Source organism: Lithobates pipiens, unplaced genomic scaffold (assembly GCF_037356315.1).
Source record: "Lithobates pipiens isolate NorthernLeopardFrog02 unplaced genomic scaffold, aLitPip1_a1.2 Scaffold_28, whole genome shotgun sequence".
NCBI lineage: Eukaryota > Metazoa > Chordata > Amphibia > Anura > Ranidae > Lithobates > Lithobates pipiens.
Window position 1 is genome coordinate 182,986,658 of NW_027507789.1, and position 22,307 is coordinate 183,008,964.

Genomic DNA, 22,307 nt, shown 5'->3' on the forward strand with positions numbered 1-22,307 from the left:
ACTTTAACAATTGTCTGTAGACGACTGGCATATTGTAATTGTACATATATATATATATAGAAAAATAACGATATAGAAAAAATGCATTTGTTTTGCAGTCATTTTCATAAATATGTTATAAAACTAAGGTCATCCTACTTATACTTATACCCCAAATCCTAATTTGGATTGGATATTTGAAGTGAACAAAAGAGACTTCTTTGGAAAATACGGTATAAGTATGCACCTGTTAGTAAGCCCACCTGAATTTTTTTTCCAGAAAAAGATGCATACTGTTATTCAACCTGTAGGGGGCGCTGCTCTGTCTCATATATATAAAAGACTCCTATTGCACACAGCGTTCTCTCACAAGTTACATTCCCCGCTGCCTTTTACTGCTTTGCCTCAGCAGCTTTCCCCTGTCTCGTAATCTTCTTCTATCTGGCTTTCTCTTCTGTCCCTCTTCGTCACTGCTGCCTCTTCTCTGTCTATTCTCTCTACTTTAATCCTTTCATTTTTAAGTATTCACATTCACCTGCTCCCCTCCCCTCTTCTCTGCATCCTACCCACCTTCTTATCTCTCTTCTACAATTCCCTTTTTATTCTTAATCTTTGCTTTCTTCACTGTTCTGTAATATATCACCCATTCACTTTTTTTTTTTGGTGTTACAGTTTTCTCCCGTCATTTTCCTTCTCATTTCTTTCTGAAATCTATTTTTTACTCTTTTATTTCCCTGAAGTTCTGACAAGTTTTCGCCTTTCTTAATATTCAACCTTTTGTGCTTTATTTTTATTTAACCTTCTTCTATTTTTTTTTTGTTTTATTACCTGATCCTGTTTTTTTTTTTTTGTTTGTTTTTTCCGCTACAACGCTGCATTGTGTGTCTCCTCAAAGACCACATATCCTGTTCTCCGGAGGGGCCACCTGCCTCCCCTCCACAAACTCCGGCACCATAGCTCCCCCCAGCCGTGGGTCCCCCCGTCCCTTGGCCCCATTTGGCCTTGGGAGGAAGACCTTGGTGGCAGTGGCAATTGGAGTAGTAATGGTGCTAATTTTGGTAATCCTCATTCCAGTGTTGGTCAACTCTGTAGGCTCTGATGGCCACTATGAGATGTTGGGCACTTGCCGGATGGTGTGTGACCCCTACCTTAGCAAAGCTGGGACAACAACCACAAGTACCAGTATTCGAGCAGGCACTGGAGCTGAACCTTTAAGCGACAGAGGACAACCAGCCCCATCAACTTTAGTTCAAGGTCCTCAAGGAAAAGCTGGACGTCCGGGAAAGCCAGGACCTCCTGGAGAGCCTGGGCTACCTGGCCCACCAGGTCCTGTAGGTCCACCAGGAGAACGGGGAGAACCAGGCAAACCTGGACCACCAGGACTGCCAGGAGGTGGAGTGACTGGTGCCATCAGTACGGCTACATATACCACAGTTCCACGTGTGGCCTTCTATGCTGGCTTGAAGAACCCCCATGAGGGCTATGAGATCCTCAAATTTGATGATGTGGTCACCAACCTTGGGAACAATTATGATGCTGCAAGTGGACGGTTCAGCTGTACAGTACCAGGCACCTACTTCTTCACCTACCATGTCCTGATGAGAGGTGGAGATGGCACCAGCATGTGGGCAGACCTCTGCAAAAACGGACAGGTGAGCATGCCAGTATTGGCACTTTTCAGTTTTAATGGTGGTATGTCTGATTTGTATTAAGATTGCTTGGGTAGAACATTAAAAACTGAATAACAAAACCATGTTAACAAACTTGCTTGCTAATTTCTTATACCAAGGCTGGCCAACTTTTGACCCTCCAGCTGCTAGGAACTACAATTTCAAGCATAATATGCCGATAATTATGCATTGCATTGGGGTTTTTTTTTTTTATATGCACTGGCATCTATGCACATTGATGGAAGCAAAGCTGCCTTACCTGAGCAGAAAACATAAACATGTAAATAATTCAAAAATTCAAAATGTAAAATTTAGTATGTGTCTTTTGTGCTGGCGCTGTAAGCTCACATAAATGTGACTAAAAGTGTCACCTTCATTTTTTTTAATTAACAATGAATTGTATTCGTTTATATACATCGATAATGCAAAAAGGCAAAATAAGGATAGATAGATAGATAGATAGATAGATAGATAGATAGATAGATAGATAGATAGATAGATGGATAGATAGATCTAATCTTTAAAAACAATAGCTTATAACAATCACTCCCCCGGGGTCACGTCGTTGACTATTGTATCAACGCTCATATTACACGAAATTGTCTCATCAGGCTACAATGCAATACATAGACCATAATAATAAAATATTATAATAGCCAATTAATGAAGCATAAATAAACAGTTAAATGCTTATTTTAATTGCTGTTATTCAATAAATATTATACCAAAACGTCAAGAAAACAATACTAGGCAATGTAAAAAAATAAAAAATAAAAAAGCATTCATTTGCCGGGGGCAAATATCAGCATCAAAAATTTCCAGGGACAGTCCTTCAAATCATAGTCCCTACAAGTCAAAGATAGCTGGCAACTTTACAATTAGAAATTTGGCATTTCTCTTTCACTTGCAAACTGCTAAAAATGATTTAACTGTTGAAACAACATCCGTCTACGTGATTGAAATGTAGCTTAATTAATTGGTGTTTAGAATAAAAAAAGACTGATTGAAAGCTAAAGTGGCAAGAGAACACACAATAGAGGGGGGGGGGTTGGAGATAGAGGGAAAGTGCTTATATTGTTTTTTTTTTTTTTTTTTTTCTTTTTTCCTTTCGGAATTAGCATTGATCCTAGAACTGAACTTGTGTACAATCCCTTCTGGAGCGATGCCCTGATTGGCACTATCAGAATTAATTACCATGAAAGAGCCAGGCAGCCTGGAGGGAGAATGAGTAATGAAGATGAACTAAGGGGGCTTTGAACTTATACAGGGCAGTTGCATTGCAACCGTCACAATGCATTAAAGGGTCTTGTGTCCCAATAGTACATTATGTGCTGTGGTGCCTGTTAGCCTGTTAGTGCCACCTTAGCATTGAATCATGCAGATCTTTGAGGCACGCGAACCGTGGTCACAATGGGTGTCTTATTAAATTAAGCGCCCAAGGGACAGTGGTTTTCTCTACTCCAGCGTTTACGTTTTAAATCACCCAGAGATAAAAGTGAGATAGCTTCAGTGGAGCAGAGAAAATGAGTTTACCCACAGGAAAAGAAAAACTAGCAGCCTGGAGCAAGGTAGACAGTTAGCACATGGTAGGAAAGAGAGTTTGCCTAGAGACAGGGGGAGAAGACCTGAGAAAGCAGAAAGAGCCAGCCAAGAATGCGGGAAAACCAGTGTGTATTATATGAAAGATATCAAGGTTTGAATAATGGATATGGGTAAGGCTAAGGTAGGCAAAGCAATTCAATTTGAGCAGAAGACATAAAAAAAAAAAGTAAAACTAAAGAAAGGAAACATGGATGTACTAAAAGTTTAACCTCAAATATGAGGGTTTTTTTAAAAACTTTTGAAGTGTGATCATCTCAAAGTCAAGAAATTGACATAACTTGGTTCAAAAAATTGACGTAACTTGGTCCAAGAGACAAAATAACTCTATTTGTCTTTCAAGAAATTGGAAGGAAGTAAGACAAGTCAAAGCCCTTGTACACACGGTCAGAGATTCCGTCGGAATGTGTCCGATCGGAGCGGTTTGTTGGATATTCCGACTGTGTGTGGTATGCATCGGACTGTTTCCGTCGGAATATCCGTCGGACCAAATTTTCCAACTTGCTGGAAATATTTTCCGACAAACTGCTCCGATCGGACATACTCCGATCATGTGCAGAGAATTCCGATCGGACAAAGTGCCACGCATGCTCAGATCAAATTCCTACATCAAAGCTATTGGCTACTAGCCTGAACGTAGTCCCATCGTAACAAAATTATGTCATCACGTTCTGAAAGATCGGATTTTCCGACAACTTTGTCCGACCGTGTGTATGCAACAGTTTCGGACAAGATCCGTCGAACAAAATCCGATGGACAAAATCCGATGGATTTGGTTGTTGGAATCTCCGACCGTGTGTACAAGGGCAAAGAGACAACTATGCCTAGTAGCCCAGCACTGCTTAGGCAAAGAGCCAGGGCTGAAACATAAGACTTACAACAGTAGATGAAAGTCTTCTTCGGAGATAAAGTGCCTACTTGGTGAACAAGTATTGGATGAGAAGCAGACAATAAGGGCTGAGGGAGAGACCAAAAAGGCACATGTGGAATGTTAGAATAGGCTGGGGGGGGGGGGGGGGGCAATAAAGCATCCAAGACAAATGTTAATGGGAGTTCAGAGGTAAAGTAAGTAGAAAACATGCCTTGTTGGATGAGAAAAACCTATGTGGCAGTACAAGTCAGGACGTTCCATTACTGGAAGTTTGGGCTTATTGACTATAATACATTCATACAATTATGAAAAAACATCAAAATGCTTCTTGGATAAGAAAACAAAAAAAATCATTAGATAATATTATAATAATAATAATTTATAAAATTATAAAATAATAATAAATTAATAATAATATACATACAATAATAATATGCAGGAGTATGACAAGTAAATGTAATGCTGCAAAATCAAGCCCAAATAAAGAAGGGTAACAGGGAAAAATGTCCTGTGTTGTACTGTTACATCTACAGGAAAGTCACTAAAGGGAACAAGTAGTCTTTACTTCTTAGCAGCAAGAATAATTCAGAGATCTATATAAAAAAAAGTGGAATAGATAAATGCATATTTAGTCAGTCTAGGGAATGTAAAAGTATGGAAGATAACATCACAAAGTTTTGTGTTTTAGAATCATTATGTATCAAAAATCTCCCAGTTTCCAAATGGTATTTAGCAATGTAAGCTGTACAGCTAATATTTTAATTTTTTTAGGTTTTAAATGAAGTGGGAAAGAATTAGAACATCTCTCAAGTTTTAATTGCTGTCTTTTTAGCTTGATTCCCCTACTCTATTTGTCCTGATGACTATAGTCACTGAGACAGAAAGTGATAGGAATTCCATGTTTTTACTAGAACAGGAAGCGAGAGAGAAGGGAGAGATCTTCTAATGGGGACACTGGTTCTGGAAGCGCCCTTCATTTAGCAGTGATGTCCTCTTGCTTCTGGGTTGCATCTTTGGGACAGGCAGTGAAGAAAGTTACCCCAATGAGACACACACAGCTAACAATAAACAGAGAGGGTTTATTAAACCCTTCATACTTTAATCAAAGCTAAAAAAAAAGTGTTTTCTTTAAGTACCCAAACCGTTTTCTTAGTTTTGAATGGAGTGAAGGATTGGAGCTTCTGTCAAGTCTTGCTGTTGTTGGAGAGATTTCTTCACTTCCGGTCTGGTAAAAAAATTGTCCCCAGGACAGAAAAGTGAGGGGAAATCACTAATAATATCACTCACTTCCGGTCTAGTAAAATCTTGCCCCCAGTGCAGAAAGTAAGTCTCGTAGATACTTAAAGAGGAGCTCCGGTCTCCTTCAAAAAAAATTAAAAGTCAGCAGCTTCAAATACTGTAGCTGCTGACTTTATATTAGGACACATAGCTGTCCAGAAATCCAGGTGTGTCCTCACCTGCGTAGATTTTTCAGTCGGTTATCGGGTGCTGCTGCCGCCATCTCCGCTAAGGGAGACTTGCAGTGTAGCCTTGCGGCTTCACAGCTGGTTCCCAACTGTGCATGCGCAACGAGCTGCGCTCTGTGAATGGGTCGGCTGCAGGAGAAGGAAGAGGGGCGAACATCCGGCTGAGTTTGCCACGGCAAACTCAGCTGAAAGTGGGAGCGGGTTCCTGTCAAAACTAGATACCCACCACCCCCCCCCCCCTCCAAAAGGTGGCAAATGTGGCAGCAGATTGGGGGAGGAAACAGAAAAGCGGAGCTTCCCCTTTTGGGTGGAGCTACGCTTTAAATAGCAGTAAAAACCTGGTCCAAACCACCTTATCCTTTGGGTATGGATACACTTTAAAGCAGGGTTCCCACTTAAAAAAAAAAAAATTAAAAGTCAGCAGCTACAAATACTGCAGCTGCTGACTTTTAATAATTGGACACTTACCTGTCCCAGTGTCCAGTGATGCAGGGAATGGAAGCCCCGCTTGTCCCCCCTCCGCTCGGGAGTGCCGGCATTTTAACTGTGGGTACCCGGCTGTGGCTTCATAGCCGGGCACCCACTGCGCATGCGCGAGCCGCACTGGCCACGCAATCATCTGGGACCGATCACGTGTCCCAGATGATTGGCAAGAGGGAGGGGGAGAGGCGAGCTCCCTTTCTGCGCCGAGGGAAGTGACGTCAGGAGCCCAGGCTCTGAAGGAGACAGACTACGAGGGACCCCTTAGCAACAGGCATTTAGAGGTGCGTAAAGAAAAAAAAATTCTCCAAATGTTTTTTTTATTTTTTTTAAGCACATTACTGATTTTTTTTTTTTTTTTTTGGGGTGGTGGAACTCCACTTTAAGTATTGGTTGTTGTGGCTTAACATGTAACATTCATATTCCACATTTTTATATAAATGAAGGTGAAGACACTGTGATAACATTGATATTGGACACAGAAGTATAATATGTGATAATCCAGCAAGACAGTGGTGGAGAGTCAGTTGTAAAAAGATAAAATAAAGTCCAGACTGGGTTGGTGAAATATATCATGGGCTAAGACAGTGTGACATAGTCTAGAAAGGGACAAGAGAAAATCTTATAAAACATTAGTGTACTTTGGGACAAGAAATGTCAGTCCTGTGTAGGACAGGGGAAGCTGCAGGTAAGTATGAAGCAATAAGACCTCTGTGTGGTCCTGTAAGAAAGGAGTAGTAAGAAGCAAGAAGATCTTTGTGTGGTTGTATGGGACAAGAGTGGTACGAAGCAAGGAGACCTCTTTGTGCCACAGCAGTAGTATGATACAAGGAGACCTCTGTATAGGACACGAGAAGTATGAAGCAAGTAGACCTCTGTGTGGGACAGAAGAAGTATGAAGCTAGGAGACCTCTGTGTGGGACAGAAGAAGTATGAAGCTAGGAGACTTCTGTGTGGGACAGGAGTAGTATGAAGCTAGGAGACCTCTGTGTGGGACAGGAGTAGTATGAAGCTAGGAGACTTCTGTGTGGGACAGGAGTAGTATGAAGCTAGGAGACCTCTGTGTGGGACAGGAGTAGTATGAAGCTAGGAGACTTCTGTGTGGGACAGGAGTAGTATGAAGCTAGGAGACCTCTGTGCGGGACAGAAGTAGTATGAAGCTAGGAGACCTCTGTGTGGGACAGGAGTAGTATGAAGCTAGGAGACCTCTGTTTGGGACAGGAGTAGTATGAAGCTAGGAGACCTCTGTGTGGGACAGGAGTAGTATAAAGCTAGGAGACCTCTGTGTGGGACAGGAGTAGTATGAAGCTAGGAGACCTCTGTGCGGGACAGAAGTAGTATGAAGCTAGGAGACCTCTGTGTGGGACAGGAGTAGTATGAAGCTAGGAGACCTCTGTGTGGGACAGGAGTAGTATAAAGCTAGGAGACCTCTGTGTGGAACAGGAGTAGTATGAAGCTAGGAGACCTCTGTGTGGGACAGGAGTAGTATGAAGCTAGGAGACCTCTGTGTGGGACAGGAGGAGTATGGAGCAAGGAGACCTCTGTGTGGGACAGGAGTAGTATGGAGCAAGGAGACCTCTGTGTGGGACAGAAGTATGAAGCAAGGAGACCTCTGTGTGGGACAGAAGTATGAAGCAAGGAGACCTCTGTGTGGGACACGAGCAGTATGAAGCAAGGAGTCCTCTGTGTGACACAGGAGTAGTATGAAGCAAGGAGACCTCTATGTGGCACAGGAGTAGTATGAAGTAAGGAGACCTCTGTGTGGGACAGGAGTAGTATGAATCAAGGAGACCTCTGTGTGGGACAGGAGTAGTATGAAGCTAGGAGACCTCTGTGTGGGACAGGAGTAGTATGAAGCTAGGAGACCTCTGTGTGGGACAGGAGTAGTATGAAGCTAGGAGACCTTTGTGTGGGACAGGAGTAGTATGAAGCTAGGAGACCCCTGTGTGGGACAGGAGTAGTATGAAGCTAGGAGTCCTCTATGTGGGACAGGAGGAGTATGAAGCAAGGAGACCTCTGTGTGGGACAGGAGTAGTATGAAGCAAGGAGTCCTCTGTGTGGGACAGGAGGAGTATGGAGCAAGGAGACCTCTGTATGGGACAGAAGTATGAAGCAAGGAGACCTCTGTGTGGGACACGAGCAGTATGAAGCAAGGAGTCCTCTGTGTGACACAGGAGTAGTATGAAGCAAGGAGACCTCTATGTGGCACAGGAGTAGTATGAAGTAAGGAGACCTCTGTGTGGGACAGGAGTAGTATGAATCAAGGAGACCTCTGTGTGGGACAGGAGTAGTATGAATCAAGGAGACCTCTGTGTGGGACAGGAGTAGTATGAAGCTAGGAGACCTCTGTGTGGGACAGGAGTAGTATGAAGCTAGGAGACCTCTGTGTGGGACAGGAGTAGTATGAAGCTAGGAGACCTCTGTGTGGGACAGGAGTAGTATAAAGCTAGGAGACCTCTGTGTGGGACAGGAGTAGTATGAAGCTAGGAGACCTCTGTGCGGGACAGAAGTAGTATGAAGCTAGGAGACCTCTGTGTGGGACAGGAGTAGTATGAAGCTAGGAGACCTCTGTGTGGGACAGGAGTAGTATAAAGCTAGGAGACCTCTGTGTGGAACAGGAGTAGTATGAAGCTAGGAGACCTCTGTGTGGGACAGGAGTAGTATGAAGCTAGGAGACCTCTGTGTGGGACAGGAGGAGTATGGAGCAAGGAGACCTCTGTGTGGGACAGGAGTAGTATGGAGCAAGGAGACCTCTGTGTGGGACAGAAGTATGAAGCAAGGAGACCTCTGTGTGGGACAGAAGTATGAAGCAAGGAGACCTCTGTGTGGGACACGAGCAGTATGAAGCAAGGAGTCCTCTGTGTGGGACAGGAGTAGTATGAAGCAAGGAGACCTCTATGTGGCACAGGAGTAGTATGAAGTAAGGAGACCTCTGTGTGGGACAGGAGTAGTATGAATCAAGGAGACCTCTGTGTGGGACAGGAGTAGTATGAAGCTAGGAGACCTCTGTGTGGGACAGGAGTAGTATGAAGCTAGGAGACCTTTGTGTGGGACAGGAGTAGTATGAAGCTAGGAGACCTCTGTGTGGGACAGGAGTAGTATGAAGCTAGGAGTCCTCTATGTGGGACAGGAGGAGTATGAAGCAAGGAGACCTCTGTGTGGGACAGGAGTAGTATGAAGCAAGGAGTCCTCTGTGTGGGACAGGAGGAGTATGGAGCAAGGAGACCTCTGTATGGGACAGAAGTATGAAGCAAGGAGACCTCTGTGTGGGACACGAGCAGTATGAAGCAAGGAGTCCTCTGTGTGACACAGGAGTAGTATGAAGCAAGGAGACCTCTATGTGGCACAGGAGTAGTATGAAGTAAGGAGACCTCTGTGTGGGACAGGAGTAGTATGAATCAAGGAGACCTCTGTGTGGGACAGGAGTAGTATGAATCAAGGAGACCTCTGTGTGGGACAGGAGTAGTATGAATCAAGGAGACCTCTGTGTGGGACTGGAGTAATATGAAGTAAGGAGACCTCTGTGTGGGACAGGAGTAGTACAAAGTATGAAGGCCTTTTTGTGGTACTGTGTATTACAAGAGTATTATGAAACAAGAAATCCTCTGTGTGGGATAGGAGTAGATCATTGAAAAAAACATTAGAAAAACAATTTTTCACTCCCAGAACAAATAGGGCAAATAAGACCAGAAGGCTTTAATTGGCTAGCTTAAATCCAGCCACCCCAGAGGAACTGAAGCTTGGCCAACCCAAAGGTCTCGAGCTTCTGCTGGACCTTCAGCAACATAGGAAACTACTATCCCAGGCAAATAACATCCAGAGACAAAGAGAACCACAAGGGAAGAGGTCAAATTCAAACAAGAACTAACAAATTACCATGGCTGGTAGTTCTTTTGTAGAGAAAAGTACTTTATGAATGTATAAACCCCCGTGAATGGTATCAATTCCCCGTCCACATCTCTCATCTGTCTGACTGCCAGGCAAATGTATTGCTTTTACACTCACAATACACTGCGGTCTTCTCAGAAATGAAGCAGTAGTGACAAGCACATTGAGTAAAACAGCGCTGATTGTGTAATATGGGAAATCTATAAAAATCATGCAGTTGCAATGCGTAACATAATACAACAATGAAAGAGCAATATAAAATGTAATAGACCATACCTAAAGCTATTTAGCACAAAACATGCTCCGCTGTATAAATGATTTTTTTCCCTATCTTTTGGGGCTAAAGCAAAAAAGATTGTGTCTCCTTGTGAAAATTACATTTATAGATACTGAGAATAGATAGATAGATAGGCAGATAGATAGATAACATAATACAAATAAAGTTAGACATCGAATTTAAATTTGTAAACTTATAAAGCTCCGTGTATTTTTTTAGGGTTTCAAAAAACATTTATTTGCTAAAAAAATGACCAATGTTCACATTTTTTATTTGTCTATAATTACCTTTTGTGGTCAATGTCCTAAAGCTGGGCGCGCTTTTCAATCGCATTGTACAATCTATTAATATAATATAATCGATGCATGTCTAAGTTGAGACACAGGTGGACAGAAATGTGATGGATCACATAATAGCCAAATATTCATAAAAAGTGAACAAGGATATATACGACAGCGATGTAGTGGATAGACTGTAAACTATTTAATTAGAGCTAAACATGTTACATAGGTATCTTCACACCTTACAATTACGCCTTTTAGCCAATAATTCTTAAATTTAGATTTTTGTAAAATTCCACCCTATTTTAAATTGCACCATATCATTGTAACATAAGAGGCCATATTAATGTATTTTTTTAAAGAGTCAACTTTTTTTAAAATACTTATAGGATTTTAAAAAGATATTTGAAGGTAGCAAATTACATTTTCATCTTTTCATCAAAGTGTTGATTTTCTAAAACAATTGTACATATTTAGCTATATATATATATATATATATATATATATATAGTGATATGTGATACTATTATTTAGTAGCATACATCAGCCATTCACAACCAGGGTTCTATGGAATCTTAGGGTTCCTCCAGAGGTTGCTTGAGCTTCAGCTGATTGACCCCCTATTTGATGGTGTCTGCATAGCATGGTTTCAGGGTTAGCAGATCCAGCAGTACGATACCATTGATCTTTTAAGTTGTCTGTAGGGTTGACTTCCAATCATCACCATAAGTGGGGGCATTTTATCCCCTGACCCCCGATACATTATTAGAAGGGGTTCCCTGAGACTTGAAGATTATTTCAAGGGTCCTATGGGGTAAAAAGTAAAAAATAAAATGACTGCAAAATTTAAGGCAAAATACAATTTAATACAGCTGTGTCTGTCTTAAAAACCACTGAATGTACTCTATATTGTAAAAAGTATTGGGATGCCTGCCTTTACACGCACATGAATTTTAATGGCATCCCAGTCTTAGTCCATAGGGTTCAATATTGAGTTGGCAAACCTTGAAGCTATAACAGCTTCAACTCTTCTGGGAAGGCTGTCCACAAGGTTTAGGAATGTGTCTATAGGAATCTTTGACCATTCTTCATTTGTGAGGTCAGGCACTGATGTTGGACAAGAAAGCCTGGCTCACAGTTTCCGCTCTAATTCATCCCAAAGGTGTTCTATCGGGTTGAGGTCAGGACAGACCAGTCAAGGTCCTCCATGCCAAACTTGCTCATCCATGTCTTATAGCTGTTACAGCTGCAAAGGGTGGGCCAAATCAATATTGAACCCTACGGACTAAGACTGGGATGCCATTAAAGTTCATGTCCTTAAAGTGGAGCTCCACCCAAAAATGGAACTTCCGCTTATCCGGTTCCTTCCCCCCTCCGGTGTCACATTTGACACCGTTCAGGGGGGAGGGGGGAGCAGATACCTGTCTAATACAGGTATTTGCTCCCACTTCTGGCGAAAGATCGCCGCAGTATTCACCCCCCCCCCCCCCCGCTGTCTCCTGGGAGACACACGGGTCCCAGAAAACAGCAGGGACCACTCAGAGCGCACAGTGTGACTCACGCATGCGCAGTAGGGAACCGGCTTTGAAGCCGCCGAAGATGCCAGCGCCTCCACCCAGGAGCCAAGGGACATATCAGCTTCGGGGTGAGGGCATCGTGGGTGCCCTGGACAGGTAAGTGTCCTTATTTTAAAAGTCAGTATTTGTAGCTGCTGACTTTTACTTTTTTTTTCTTCAGCGGAACTCCGCTTTAATCTGTCTTGACATTGGCCCCTGCCATCTCCTGCACTGTATCTCTCTGACAGGGAGCATGCTCACAGGAGGAGGGAGAATAGTACTGCTGATCCTTTATTGTGCAATCAGAAGGCTGAAGATGGGACATGACACTACTTTAGTCCTTGACTCTTGCAGACGTATGTGATTTCTGAAAAGTGGCTGGACAAAATTATAAATCCTTGGGTAAAGAAAATAATAATAATATAATCAACTTTAGGTTTAGCTGTTTGCCTAGAGTTCAGGTTTAATTAATAGTAGTTAAACAGAAAAGCTATTAGTGTGATTGTGGTCACTTAACAGTGAGTAGTATGAATTCATGTTCAAAAAGTAATATGTCTTGCCCCATATATATATATACAGTGCTGATAGAGCTAGGAGAATTCTATTGAGTGACAGGTGTGCTGTTCAATTGTAAGTGAAATCATTGTAATTGAATAGGACAAGGAATGAATTGCTCGCTCTGTACCCCAACGCTAACCGACTTCAACCTCCTGCCTAGCATCTAACCAGCGCTGGTGATACCCTCCGTTTTCCAGGCCTCCTGCTAATAACTCTTTAATTTATCCCGTTTGCTCCCTTGAGAAATACTTCCAATCCCATAAATGGTATTGTCAACAATCCAATAAGGAAGGAAAGCAGACAAGAAGGCCAGGAACTAATGAAAAGCCAGAGAGTCAATGCAATCTCTTCAAATTCACTCCGCCAAACGGAGGAACACCTAGAAAAAATATTGAGTGTTTCCCTCACTTTGGTCAACCATATCGTTGGCGGCTCAGATGCCGACCATAAGACTCCAGCCTTGTAAGTCATTATACACGGATGTAGAATGTAATCCACTTAAAATATCAAAAACCGAATGATATCAAATAATAATAATAAAAAAGAATATTTATCTATATTTCATACTTTATATAATCTCTTTCTCTCTCTCTCTATACATATACATAGATAGATAGATAGATAGATAGATAGATAGATAGATAGATAGATAGATAGATAGATAGATAGATAGATATTTGTATACTGTATACTGTATACATTTATATGTATATTTATATACAGTAACATATCTATATCAATTTTATATTTAACCTGATTGGGTGGCTTTTTAAGTTAGTCTTATAGTTGATAAAGGTGTTAGGTGCTGACATAGTATATCAGTTGTTCTTCTGTAGCAAGGAATATAGTGTTAAGGAAAATACATTCAAGCACTGTATATCTAAAGCCAAAACTGTATTTCTTTAACAACTTCAATACTGGCCACTTTTACCCCCTTTCAGCTTTCGGTGCTGTCACACTTTGAATGGCAATTGGGCATTCATGCAACGCTGTACCCAAATTACATTTTTATTTTATTTATTTTCAGACAGATATAGCTTTCTTTTGGTGGTATTTAATCACTGCTTGTTTTTTTTTTTTGCGAAAAAAAAAAAAAGACCAAAAATGTAGAAAAAATAAATAAATGTTTTTCTTCGTTTGTTAGGAAATTTTGTAAATAAGTAATTTTTCTCCTTCACTGATGTGCGCTGATGAGGCTGCAACAATGGGCACTGATGGGCTGCATTGATGGGCACTAATGAGGAGGCACTAATATGCAGCATTGATGAGCACTGATAGGTGGCACTGATAGAAACTGATGGGTGGCACTGATGGGCGGTACATATGGGCACTGATGGCTGGCACTAATGGGCACTGAAAGGCAGCACTGACTGGCATCACTGATGAGCACTGATTGGCATCACTGATGAGGATTGACTGGCATCACTGCTGAGCACTGTTGGAGCTGCACTGATAAGCAGGGCACTGACTATCTGTACAGGTCTCCCCTGTTAGAAAATTCTGCTGATTGTCTCTAACCGGCATTTCCTTGTTTACATGTAATCAGCTGTGATTGGACACAGCTAATCATATGGGTAAAGTGCCTCATCATCGGTTCTTTACCAAGATTGTTGATGCACTGTGTTCCAGGGACACAGAGCGCCCCCCACGGGCGTGCAAGCGCGGAGAGAGTGGGACGACGTCTTATGACGTCATCCCAGAACATTAGAGGCACCATCATTTGCCTATACAGTAGGCAGGAGGGGGTTAAAGTTTTTGATAGGATAAGGAACTGAGATCCCAGTGGTTTCCTTTTCTTTCTTTTTTTCTTTTTTAGATGTTTGTTTGCTTTTTTAACCATTCAGGAGATTTCCTATCAGTTTTTGTCCTGTAGATGCAACAGGGATGAAGAAGTCGCTCCAAAGTTAAGTAAATACCCCCTTAAGTCCCCTATCAAAACAGTGTGCATGCATTAAGCTGTGCAGTGATCGCATGCAAGATTTCTGCAATGTGCTGTACAATGCTTTGCCAGTGCTTGCTTTTTTTCTTTTTAACGTTATTAAATTTGACAGCGCATTACATCTATGCATTACAGTGCATTGTAATGTGCTGCAAATACAGTAACACAGTTAGTCGGCATACATGAATTCAGCACATTGATGTGGACTGAAGGTCCTACAGGAGAAACATATTGCAGACTGCCCTGTCTATGTGTTGAAACTGCATTCGGCAATACGGTGGGCAATGTTTGAACAAGCCCTAATACAGTTATTACTGGAACCAGCATTACTATTGGAAGATTTCCAGTCTATTTCTGTTCTGGTGACAACATTTTTTGGTAGACCCTTTTTGTACATATTGGTACAGTGCCTTGAAAAAGTATTCATACCCCTTGAAATTTTCCACATTTTGTCACGTTACAACCAAAAACATAAATGTATTTTGTTTGGATTCTATGTGATCGACCAACACAAAGTGGCACATAATTGTAAAGTGGAAATAAAATGATAAAGGGTTTTCAAAATGTTTTACATTAAATATCTGAAAAGTGTGGCGTGCATTTGTATTGAGCCCCCCATAGTCCATACTTTGTAGAACCACCTTTCACTGCAATTACAGCTGCAAGTCTTTTTGGGGATGTCTCTACCAGCTTTGCACATCTAGAGAGTGACATTGTTGCCAATTCCTCTTTGTAAAATAGCTCAAGCTCTTCTAAAATTGCCCTGTATTTGGCTCCATCCATCTTCCCATTAACTCTGACCAGCTTCCCTGTCCCTCCTGAAGAAAACCATCCCCACAACTTGATGCTGCCACCACCATGTTTCACGGTGGGGATGGTGTGTTCAGGGTGATGTGTAGTGTTAGTTTTCCACCACTCATAGCATTTTGCTTTTAGGCCAAAAAGTTCAATTTTGGTCTAATCTGACCACGTGTTTGCTGTGTCCCCCACATGGCCTCTCGCAAACTGCAAATGAGACTTCTTATGGCTTTCTTTCAACAATGGCTTTCTTCTTGCTACTCTTCCATAAAGGCCAGATTTGTGGAGTGCACGACTAATAGCTGTCCTGTGGACAGATTCCCCCACCTGAGCTGTGGATCTCTGCAGCTCCTCCAGAGTTACCATGGGCCTCTTGGCTTCTCTGCTGAATGCTCTCCTTGCCCGGCCTGTCAGTATAGGTGGACGGCCGTGTTTTGGTAGGTTTGCAGTTGTGTCATGCTCTTTCCATTTTTGGATGATGGATTGAACAGTGCTCTGTGAGATGTTCAAAGCTTGGGATATTTTTTTATAACCTAACCCTGGTTTAACCTTCTCCACAACTTTATCCTTGATTTGTCTGGTGTGTTCTTTGGTCTTCATGATGCTGTTTGTTCATTAAGGTTCTTTAACCACTTGCTTACTGGGCACTTAAACCCCCCTCAGTCCCAGACCAATTTTCAGCTTTCAGCGCTGATGCACTTTGAATGACAATTGCGCGGGCATACAACACTGTACCCAAATGAAATTTTTATCATTTTTTTCCCACAAATAGAGCTTTCTTTTGGTGGTATTTAATTACAGCTGGGAGTTTTATTTTTTGCTAAACAAACAAAAAAAGATGCAAAAAAAAAAAAAAAAATCATGTTTAATAGTTTGTTATAAAATTTTGCAAACAGGTCATTTTTCTCCTTCATTGAAGTGCGCTGATGAGGCGGCACTGATAGGCTGCACTGGTGGGCACTGATAGGCTGCATTGGTGGGCACTGATAGGCTGCACTGGTTGGGCACTGATAGGCATAGTTAAGGCGGCACTAATAGGCACAGATAAGGTGGCACCGATAGGCACAGATAAGGCAGTACTGATGGGCACAGATAAGGCGGCACTGATGGGCAAAGATGGGCACGGATGGGTGGCACGAATGGGTGGCACGGATGGGTGGCACTAAGGGGCACTGATAGGTACCACTGATGGATGGGACTGATGGGCACTGATAGGTGGCACTGATAGGTGGCTCTGATAGGTGGCACCGCTGGGCACTGATGGGCGGCACTGCTGGGCACTGATGGGCACTGGTAGATGACACTGATGGGCACGGATATGTGGCACTGGGGTGCAGCACCGTTGTTGAGGCAGATTGTGGGCACTGTGGGTGGCACTGTGGGTGGCACTGCTGGGTGGCACTGTGGGCACTGCTGGGTGGCACTGTGGGCACTGCTGGGTGGCACTGACGGGGGCACTTATGTTTTATTAAGGTGGCACTGGCAGGGGGCAGGTGGGCACTGGCAGGGCTGGCCGTGATCGGGACTGATGTCCCGATCACGGCCGCCGGTGATCGGCTCATTTTTTTGACAGCACGAGGAGGAATAATAGCCGATTACCGGCTCCGTTGCATCACATGATCAGTTGTCATTGGCTGACAGCTGATCACGTGATAAGGGGTCGGGATCGACCCCTTGCTCGGATCAGTGATCAGGCGAGTCTCATAGACTCGCCGATCACAGAGCGCGCCGCGCGCGCCCCTCAGGGGGCGCGCAGGCCGCTCGTGCACGGGACGACGTCAATAGACGTCGTCTCGGCAAAGGAGGTCTGCGCTGTAGCCGTCATTTGGCTATAGCGCGGATCTCAAGTGGTTAACAAACCTCTGAGGGCTTCACAGAACATCTGTATTTATACTGAGATTAAATTACACACAGGTGGACTATTTACTAATTAGGTGACTTCTGAAGGCATTTGGTTGCACTAAATTTTAATCAGGGGTATCACAGTTTTCAGATATTTATTTGTAAAAGATGTTGAAAACCATTTATCATTTCCTTCCACTTCACAGTTATGCGCCACTTTGTGTTGGTCTATCACATAAAATCCCAATAAAATACATTTATATTTTTGGTTCTAACATGATAGAAATGTGGGAAATTTTGAATACTTTTTCAAGGCACTGTACATGTATGGTTGGCTCTATATACTATCTAGTTCAAAGGCATACCTACACAGTCTATTTTAATGATCAAAGTCAGGTAGGCCCTATCTTAAAGTGGAGCTCCACCCAAAAGGGGAAACTCTACTTGTTTGCCTCCTCCCCACATCCGTTGCCACATTTGGCACATTTTAGGGGGGAGGGGGAGCAGGTATCCGCTCCCACCTCCTGCTGGCTTTGCCGTGGTGAACTCCACGGCCCCCTCCTCCTTCCCCCGCCACCGAGCCATTCACAAAGCGCATGCACAGTAGGGAAGCAGCTGTGAAACCACAAGGCTTCACTGCCGGTTTCCCTTAGCCGAGATGGCAGTGGCAGGACCCAAGAGCCGATTCCTTCCGGCTGTCCACAAGAACTACGGACTAAGGACTATGACCGGGATGGCATTAAAGTTCATGTGCTTGTAAAGGTAGGGGTCCCAATACTTTTGCTTTAGCTTGCTTCTGCAATAAAGAGCCTGCGTGTTCGCAATTTTCTTGCTAACCTGAGGCCTCATGCACACGGACCTTCCAAAAATATGCAGGCACTTAGGCATTCAGCATTTTTTTTTATGCCTGTAAAAGCACCCCTATGTTACCCTATGTGGCCAGGCATACAGAAGCATTTACAGTTGTATTGAAAAGGAGCATCTTCAGGCAGAAGGAAAAAAAAAAAACACATGCGCATAAACGCACACATATCTGCATAATTGTGTTCCAATGACCAGAATAAATTAATATTCTGGCCAGTAGAATGCATTTATGCTCATACGCCATATGTGCATAAACACTCGTAAATGCAAGCATAAATGCTCATAAACATGCATACTTATTTTAACATTAGAGACATTTTTTTTCTTGCTGTCAGAAAAAAATGCTGCTTTTTTTCATAAGCCTATATGCGTGAGGCCTTAATTCCATTTTAAGGCCTGCCCATGTTTTCGACTAGGCCTTGCGGCAGTCCAAAAACATTTAAGCAAGCCACACCCACTTCGCTAAGCTCCCCATAGCTTTTTGGGAGGCTTGACATCAGAACTATCTTACTTAGAAAGAGACAATTTATTGGCACAATGGTCTTTTTTTTTTTTGCTATTTTGGAATCGCTTCCAACTTTATGTCAAGCATTAGAAGATTTCCTTTGTAATTATTCACGATATAAAAAAAAAATCTTTTATTCTTTTCATTTTAATTTTCATGGATAAGTTCAGCTAAGACCATGGTGATTAGTATGGATAAGCAGATAAGATGAAAGAGAAATGCATTAAATGTACATTCTTTGCTTGGTTCACAGTAAAAGTCTGTGAGCTGCTATTGACGCAAGTGAGGGAGCTATTTTATAGATGACCCAATGAACGTAGGAAATGGGAATACATCCAGTTCCATGTTTGCACAAGTTTGAAAGGCCTGCTTCCAATGAGGTCAGGGCTGGGAATCACATTTCGATTGACCACAATGCTCTTTTCAGTTTCAAGTGATTGGTGTTCTAAACTTGTGATTCGGAAACACTGTATCTACAGAGATACGGTCATTGGAGGGGAACTCCTTCCACCAGGACATGGTCATGTAGGCTTCCATGGTTCATATGTCGGCTTCTTCTGGTTCCCTCAAAACACACAACATGGACCCTAGCTCCCAGATCATCCAGACAGAGCCCGCAGGTTTGAGATCCTTCACCCACTTTGATCTTTTCCTAAGACACACAGCCGACGCCAGGCAAACCACCCATCGCTGCAGAGACAAAGCCAACTTCAAACTTTGTTACTCCATATCAGTGTTGAGCACCTTTCTCACTTCATTTTCCCAGTCCAAAAGCAAAAGAATGTTCAGTTGGGTTTAGTTAGAAATGAACACCAGAAGAAAGTTGTAACAATCAGAAACGTTTTCCAACACAATGGTCCAACAAGGTCCATCTAAGCCCCTGTACACACGGTTGGAGATTTCGACAACCAAATCCATCGGATTTTGTCTGTCGGATCTTGTCCGAAACTGTTGCATACACACGGTCGGACTAAGTTGTCGAAAAATCCGATCATTCAGAACATGATGACGTAATTTCGTTACGATGGGACTACGTTCAGGCTAGTAGCCAATAGCTTTGATGTAGGAATTTGATCTGAGCATGCGTGGCACTTGGTCCGATCAAAATTCTCTACACATGAACGGAGTATGTCCGACCGGCCCAGTTGGTCGGAAAATATTTCCAACAAGTTGGAAAATTGGGTCCGACGGATATTCCCACGGAATCAGTCCGATGCATACCAAACACCACACAGTCGGATTATCCCGACAACACGGTCCGTTAGGACACATTCCGACGGATTCTCCGACCGTGTGTACAAGGGCTTATAGCCTGAACCTGTCCTCCTATAGCAGTTACCCAAATTGTCGCTCTACTTCTGAGAACATCTACTAACAGGTGAGATCCTAATCGGGTTCCTCATATAACTTTTCTTAGTCCAATTTTCTGCCTATAAACCACTTACAGACCGGACCATATTGCTGGTCAAAGACCAGACCGCTTTTTGCGATTCGGCACTGCGTCCCTTTAACTGACAATTGCGCGGTCGTGCGATGTGGCTCCCAAACAAAATTGGCGTCCTTTTTTTCCCACAAATAGAGCTTCCTTTTGGTGGTATTTGACCACCCCTGTGGTTTTTATTTTTTGCGCTATAAACAAAAATAGAGCGACAATTTTGAAAAAAAACACATTATTTTTTACTTTTTGTTAAAATAAATATCCCCCAAAAGTATATAAAAAAACATTTTTTTCCCTCAGTTTAGGCCGATACGTATTCTTCTACATATTTTTGGTAAAAAAAATCGCAATAAGCGATTATTGATTGGTTTGCGCAAAAGTTCTAGCGTTTACAAAATAGGGATAGTTTTATGGCATTTTTATTAATAATTTTTTTTTACTAGTAATGGCGGCGATCAGTGATTTTTATTGTGACTGCGACATTATGGCGGACACATCGGACATTTTTGACACATTTTTGGGAGTGCAGTGATTCCTGTGTAAATGACACTGGCAGTGAAGGGGTTAACCAGTGGGTGGCAGTGTAGGGGTTAAGTGTTCCTAGGGGTGTGTTACTAACTGGGGGGGCTGAGCTTTCATTTAGTGAACACTGATCTCTGCTCCAATCACATGGAGCAGAGATCAGCCTCACTAGTTGCTAGGCAGAATGGGGAAATGCTGTTTACAACAGCATTTCTCCATTCAGTCGCCCCGTGAGACGATCACGGGTATGGCCGTGGCAATCGAGTCCGCGGGACCCACAACCGGACTCACGGGGTTCCCGACCGGCACGGGCGGTAAATTTAAAGGGACATACAGGTACGCCCATTTGCCTGGCCGTGCCATTCTGCTGACGTACATTGGCGTGCGCTGGTCGGGAACCGGTTAACAGGGATCCGACCTCTGCTAGATACACCATAAACACTTCCCTCTGCTTATTGCCACCTACCCATCTAGTTATATCCTATTATAAGGGGCCTAGATTGGTAAGCCTGTTAATCTGCAACTAAAAGGGGGAAAACACACCTAAAAGGGCCCTACAATTTCCTATTCTGATGCCCCATACACATGATCAGATATTCTGCCAGCAAAAGTCAGATGTAAGCTTTTGGTCAGAAATTCCGACCGTGTGTATTCTCCATCAGACTTTTGCTGGCAGAATTCCAGCCAGCAAAAGATCGAGAGCAGGTTCTCTATTTTTCGTTCGGAAAAAGTTCCTATCCGAAAATGCGTTCGTCTGTATGCAATTCGGATGCACAAAAAATCATGCATGCTCGGAAACAATTCAACGCAAGCTTGGAAGCATTGAACTTCATTTGAGTGTTGTACGTCACCACGTTCTTGGCGGTCGAAATTTCAGAGAACTTTTATGTGACTGTGTATGCAAGGCAAGCTTGAGCGGAATTCCGTCGGAAAAACCATCCAAGTTTTTTCTGATGGAATTTCTGATCGTGTGTATGGGGCATAAGGGGCATAGAATGCCAAGTCCATTAATCGGCAAATCAAATGGAAGAAAATTCACCTAAAAGGGCCCTACAATTTCCTATTTAGTTAATAGGCTGAATGTAGACTAGCAATTATGTGAGTGGTTTGCAGGGAGCTGAAAACCTGACTGTACCTGAAAAAAATACTGTGGTTCTACGTAGTTGATGGCAACTCAAATCACATTCTGCCTTCTTATACCTCTTGTGGACTCTAATACAAAATATCATTACCTGAAATTTGCTCTAATTTCCAAGTCTTACCATTACAAATCCAAAATCCTTACTTATGCGTTCTCCTTCAGGTACACGAATAAATTAATGAGTCCAGGTGCAAGAAGAAGCAAAAGAGAAATATCCTTTTACACAGGGAAAGAGACACAAGCAACTAAGGCTAGGTTTCCACTAGTGCGACTTTTCATGCGATTTGGGACTGAAAAATTGCATGACAAGTCGTACCCCATGATTTCCAATGTCTGTGCGACTTCAAGACGCAGCGACTTCAAAGAAGTCCCTGCACTACTTTGGTCCCACTTTGATGTGACTTGAGGTCCATAGACCTCAAGAATACACAGTCGTGGCAAAAAATTGCGGTAAAAAATTGCACGACTTTGGGGACGCAATAGTGAAAACATAGCCTAAATGGAACTTGTGCTCATAGAGATACAAACACTGAGTGATTAAGCAGACCGGTGCCTATCAAAAACTAAGCTGGCAGGATGTGAGGGGAAATCTCCCCAAACCACAATAAATGTTTTGGCTGGAGTTTGGACTTT

The 22,307-nt window shown here is 42.8% G+C and overlaps 1 protein-coding gene across 2 annotated transcripts in view; it reads left to right on the forward strand.

Moving 5' to 3' along the window:
• Nucleotides 1-357: 357 nt before the first annotated feature.
• Nucleotides 358-22,307, forward strand: part of C1QL1 (complement C1q like 1) — a 153,228-nt gene continuing 131,278 nt past the window's right edge. For both annotated transcript variants that reach the window (XM_077460078.1, XM_077460079.1), the window contains exon 1: nucleotides 358-1,631. In XM_077460078.1, coding sequence (XP_077316204.1) covers nucleotides 1,023-1,631 — 609 coding nt within the window. In that variant the 5' untranslated portion in view covers nucleotides 358-1,022. The remainder of the gene's footprint in view (nucleotides 1,632-22,307) is intronic.